General features: G+C 36.9%; 1 protein-coding gene across 1 annotated transcript; it reads left to right on the forward strand.

Annotated features, from left to right (window-relative positions):
• Positions 1 to 1,066: 1,066 nt before the first annotated feature.
• Positions 1,067 to 1,919, forward strand: LOC111921852 (uncharacterized). The gene is made up of 2 exons (XM_023917426.1): positions 1,067 to 1,645; positions 1,692 to 1,919. The coding sequence occupies exons 1-2, from the start codon at positions 1,067 to 1,069 to the stop codon at positions 1,917 to 1,919; spliced, it is 807 nt and encodes a 268-aa protein (XP_023773194.1).
• Positions 1,920 to 5,950: the final 4,031 nt, after the last annotated feature.

The raw sequence follows: 5,950 nt of genomic DNA on the forward strand, positions 1-5,950 counted from the left end.
GATCTATAAAGCTCGTCGCAAGCCAAGTGCGACTGGAGCTGTTGCATCAGGAATTAGCAAAGCTGAATGGAAAATGGAGGGGAAAGCTTTCAAAATTAAGAACAGAGCTAGGGAGAAGGTGGATGGGTTATCTCCGATGGATGCTGAGGAATACTACAATGAAGATGGTACCGAGGAGGAAACGGAAGAGGATTCGGAATCTGTATCAGCTTGGGAGTCGGATTCTAACATTTCTATTGCTGGAACTGATGGTAAGGAGAAGGAATTGAAGAAAGGGTTGTCTGGTGATACTAAGAAGGTTAGATCTCAAGTTGTTGCTATTCCATCTGGTAATACTGCTAATTTGATGACAAATTGGGATGGGTTGAAGAAGAGTAATGAAGTAATGAGCCCAAATTCGGAATTGAAGAATGTTATTAGTGAAATGATTAGGGTGAATCCTAACATTTCGGTGATGGATGTTAATAAACATGATAATTCTAAATTGGATGATAATGAAGTTATGAAAACTAGAACTGATGGGGTGAAGAATGCTTGTAGTAAAGAAGAATTTATTCCAGGAGTTGGATTCAAATTTCTTAGTAAATTGAAGGAGGAAGTGTATGTGGGGAAGGAAGTTGATACAGGGTTGGTTCAGAATATGGAAATGGATGATTCAAAATTGGGCAAAATAGAGGATAAGGTGGAAGATGATAATGAAGATGATAGAACATATAAAGAGGAGGGGGAAGTTGACTCAAGTGAGGAGGAGACTAGTGAAGATGAGGAAATAATGATGGAGGAGGAGGAGGATATTACTAAGATTAGTAATGATAATAATGGGAAGTTGTTTCAGGGCACTGTTATTAATAGTATTAATATTCTACCTTCTATTTTGGGAGTTGCTAAAAATGGAAAATCGATGGAGAATGATTTGCAGGGGAAACTTGAGAATTCTTATGCAGGCGTGTTAAAAGGTAATAGGCATAAGGGTAAGATTGATGTTAGATATATTCCAGGGGAAAAAGGTGAAGAAGGACCTGTTATTATCCCAATTGAGAATCTATAAAATGCGAGTATTCCTTATATGAATACTTTATATGGGTATATGATTGATAAGAAATTGGCATTTCCAGTGATCCAGAAGGAGGTTAGAAGGCTATGGAAGAATGTGGGTCTTGAAGAGGTGTTTATGAATAATAAAGGGTTCTTCTTTTTTAAATTTAGTGATGAACAGGGGATGTTATCTATTCTTGAAGGAAGTCCATGGCTAATGTTCAATAATATGCCTTTATTCCTTCAAAGATGGAGACCAGGTTTGACTTTAACTAAAAATAGACATGATAAGATTCCAGTTTGGGTCAAAATTTATGATTTACCTTTGGAGGTTTGGAGTGGGGATAATCTGTGCATTATTGCTAGTAAATTGGGAATTCCTCTTGCTTTTGATTCTTTTACTGAAGAGATGTGTTTGGAACATAAGGGGAGGAATGCTTATGCTAGAATCCTTATCGAAATGTCAGCTGATAAAGAATGGAAGAGGAACATTGATATCTCAACTTGGGATTTTGTAACTAATTCTGCTGTGATTCAAAGCTTTGATGTGGAATATGCTTGGATGCCTTCTAGATGCGGTCACTGTAAGGTGTTTGGGCACATAGATAAGGTCAGTATGGCTAGTATGATGGTTACTAATTCAATGCAAAATGGAGGCAGTGGGATTAGCAAGGAGGATAAAGGAAAAAAATGTGATTGATGATGAAGGATTTACTGAATTTACTAATAAGAAAAATAAGAATCTTAAAGATGGAGAAGGCACAAGTAATTCAGTGAGGAAAGCTGCTAATATAGTTAATCAGAAAAGTAATGGGAAGAGTAATTTCTCAAGAGTGGGAAATAATTTTAGGGGACAATATGGGAACAGAGGTGGAAATGGTTAGGGACAAAATGGGAATTGGAATAACAAAGGAGTGGGTCATTGGATTTTGGAGAAGAATAAAATATATAAGAAGGTGGTTTCTAGGCAGTATAATAATAATGAACAGATAAATAATGGAGACAATAAGCAGGAGACAATAAAAAAGAATGTCAATGATATGGCTGAGATTAAGAAGATTGCTAAGAAAACAGACAACAGCAATAAAAACGGCTTTGAAGTTTTGGGATTGATTGATGAGGAAGCTATAATTGGAATGGAAGAGGATGACAAAAGAGATAAAATTAGTGCGCATCTTGATGATCTGAATTGTACTTTCTCTGCTATTGATGACAGCAGGTTGAAACATAATGAGATTCATACTATGGGCATTAGGAATGATGATCTAGAGATGGTTAATGCTGAAAAGAAGATGGATAACAAGAGGAATAATGATAGCAGCAGTCTTAGTGGATTATTTCAGGCATTTGAGGTGGTAAATGCCAAAAATTATGTTATTATTCAATGATGTTGATTGGTGTATGGAATGTTAGGGGGTTTGATGTGATCTCACCCAAAATTGAGGTTTGAACACGTTTCGACCGATCGTTCTTTTGGTTACAGAATTGTAAAACAAAGGTGGAAACCGCGACTCGTTGTCTATAAAGAGACAAGAACCTTGGTATAAAACGCCACAATCAACCCACCAAATTGATTGATAAGTTTGAACGCCACAAGCTATGAAAACCTAATAAGTTCTAAAGTTCACAAAGAACGAAAAAAGAGTTAAAAACTCACAAATTGTATTCAAAACTTGATTGATTTCAAATGGATACAAATACCACGTTTTTATAGTGTGGGAAGAGCACCTAAAGAGCCATGAATTAAAGAAGTGTCTTTAATTTAAGGCATTTAACCCCCAAGTTTAAAACTATGAACCTAGACATGGTTTATCACAAGGTTCATGTAACCTAAGACCCTTTTATCTCCCCAACACTTATTTAGGATATATAAAAACGAAAATTACATAAAAATATAGAAAAAAAAACGAAATGGGCTTATAAAGGCTCTTATTGTATCTTGTAAATCACTCTTGGACTTGAATTATGGTAATCCAACTTTGATTGGGTCCAATGGGTCTCCATACACTTTCTTGAGTACAAACTTCTCTAACCAATCCATTTAAAGCCTCTTTGAATGTTTTAGCTCGTGCCCTCATAACCGGTCCATCTGGCATTTGATTTGGATCCTTTGTTGACAACTGTGGGTTTGCATCATTCCCCTCCTCTTGAAAAGGATTTGTCCTCAAATCAGAACCTACATCAAAAGGAGCTAGATCAGTTACATTGAAAGTTGCACTAACATTATACTCACCCGGCAGGTCCAATTTGTATGCATTGTCATTGATACGCTCTAAAACTTGGAAAGGACCGTCCCCTCTTGGAAGCAATTTTGAACGTCGTTGGGCTGGAAATCGTTCTTTTCTCATATGTAACCAAACCCAATCACCCGGTTCAAAAATCATCTTGCGTCGCCCTTTATTCGCTTGTTTTGAATATTGCTCCGTTCTTCTTTCTATATTTAGTCTTGCTTTCTCATGTATCTGTTTCACAAATTCAGCCTTTTTGTTTCCATCTAAGTTAACGTGCTCAGAAAAAGGCAAAGGTGATAAATCCAAAGGAGTCAAAGGATTAAAACCGTATACAATTTCAAATGGTGACATTTTTGTAGCAGAATGAGTGGCATGATTGTATGCAAACTCAACATGTGGCAAACAGTCCTCCCATGTTTTGATGTTCTTCTTTATTAAAGCCCTCAACAAGGTGGACAAGGTCCTATTCACCACTTCTGTTTGACCATCCGTTTGTGGGTGGCAAGTTGTTGAAAACAAGAGTTTTGTCCCTAATTTTGCCCATAAAGTTTTCCAAAAATAACTCGGGATCTGAGACAATGGTTTTTGGCATTCCATGCAACCTAACAATTTCTCTAAAAAACAAATCAGCAATGTGAGATGCATCATTAGTTTTATTGCACGCAATAAAATGAGCCATTTTAGAAAACCTATCAACAATCACAAAAATAGAGTCCTTTCCACTTTTGGATCTTGGTAGACCCAACACGAAGTCCATTGAAATATCAACCCATGGTTCACATGGTATTGGAAGTTATATAAACCATGATGTTGAACCTTGGATTTGGCTTGCTTGCACACAATACAATTATTGCAAATTCTTCCAACATCCACCTTCATTTTTGGCCAAAAGAAATGTTCCTGCAAAGTAGATAATGTTTTTGCGATCCCAAAATGTCCCATAAGGCCTCCACTATGTGCTTCTCTAACCAAAAGCTCACACAAGGAAGATTTAGGAATGCAAAGTCTTGATTCTTTGAACAAAAAACCATTATGTAAGAAAAACTTTTCAAAAGAGCATTGTTCACAAGCTTGGTAAATCTGACCAAAATCAACGTCATTGTGGTATAATTCCTTGATTTGTTCAAATCCTAGAATTTTGAAATCTAGAGAAGAAAGTAGAGAGTGTCTACGTGACAAAGCATCAGCCACAACATTTTCCTTACCTTTCTTGTATCGGATGACATAAGGAAATGTCTCAATGAACTCCATCCACCTAGCATGTCTTTTGTTTAATTTGTGTTGTCCTTTTAGAAACTTTAAGGACTCATGATCTGAATGAATTACAAATTCTTTAGCCCACAGATAATGTTGCCATGTTTTTAATGCTCGGACCAAAGAATAAAGCTCTTTGTCATAAGTTGGGTAATTTAAAGTTGCCCCACTTAATTTTTCACTGAAATACGCCAAAGGTTTACCCTCTTGCATCAAAACAGCACCAATTCCAATTCCTGATGCATCACATTCAATTTCAAATGTTTTGTCAAAATTAGGCAAAGACAACAAAGGAGCATGAGTTAAGTGAAACTTGAGTTGTTGAAAAGCATGCTCTTGTTCTTTGCCCCATTTAAACCCAACATTCTTTTTGATGATTTCTGTAAGTGGTGATGCTAAAGTGCTAAAATGTTTGACAAACCGGCGATAAAAACTTGCCAGGCCATGAAAACTTCTAACTTCACTTATAGTCTTTGGAGTTGGCCAATCTTGGATGGCTTTTACCTTTTCTTCATCAACAGCCACTCCTTGGGAGCTCACCACATACCCAAGGAAAACAACTTGGTCAGTACAAAAGGTACACTTCTTCAAGTTAGCATATAGCCTTTCTTTCCTAAGCACACTCAAAACACATGTCAGATGCTCAAGGTGATCTTTTGGACACTTTGAATAAATCAAAATATCATCGAAGTAAACAACCACAAATTTGCCAATATATTCACGCAAAACATGGTTCATTAATCTCATGAAGGTACTAGGAGCATTAGTTAGGCCAAAAGGCATTACTAACCATTCATATAAACCATGTTTTGTTTTAAAAGCTGTTTTCCACTCATCACCTTCTTTCATGCGAATTTGGTGATACCCGCTTTTTAAATCAATTTTGGAAAAAAGTTTTGCTCCATACAACTCATCAAGCATATCATCGAGTCGGGGAATGGGATGACGATACTTTACCGTAATATTGTTGATGGCACGACAATCTACGCACATTCTCCAAGAACCATCCTTCTTTGGCACCAACAAGACTGGAACGGCACAAGGGCTCATACTTTCTTGAACCAATCCCTTTGCAAGTAACTCTTCAACTTGCCTTTGTAGCTCCTTGGTTTCTTCAAGGCTTGTTCTATAGGCTGGTTTGTTGGGAATAGACGCCCCAGGCATAAAGTCAATTTGGTGTTCAATCCCACGAATTGGTGGCAATCCATTTGGAACATCTTCAGCAAACAAGTCTCCAAATTCCTGCAAGAGAGAGGTAACATCGCTCGGAAGAGTTCTGGCCGAAATGTTAGTGGCTATTGGAGCTTCTTTGAACAAAAGAAGCACAAAATGCATTTCTGATTTAAAAGCTTCTTTTATCTCACTTTTTTTTGCCAGTGCAATATATTTATTTTCCTTTTTTTCTTTCCCTCTTGTTTTCATGTTTTCTT

This window comes from Lactuca sativa, chromosome 2, assembly GCF_002870075.4.
Source record: "Lactuca sativa cultivar Salinas chromosome 2, Lsat_Salinas_v11, whole genome shotgun sequence".
Classification (NCBI taxonomy): Eukaryota; Viridiplantae; Streptophyta; class Magnoliopsida; order Asterales; family Asteraceae; genus Lactuca; species Lactuca sativa.

Bases quoted from the DNA above. Each gene is read 5' to 3' on its own strand.
- LOC111921852 (XM_023917426.1), top strand. From the start codon at position 1,067: ATGAATACTTTATATGGGTATATGATTGATAAGAAATTGGCATTTCCA. The intron at 1,646-1,691 runs GTCAGTATGGCT...TGCAAAATGGAG, and splicing joins TGTTTGGGCACATAGATAAG to GCAGTGGGATTAGCAAGGAG.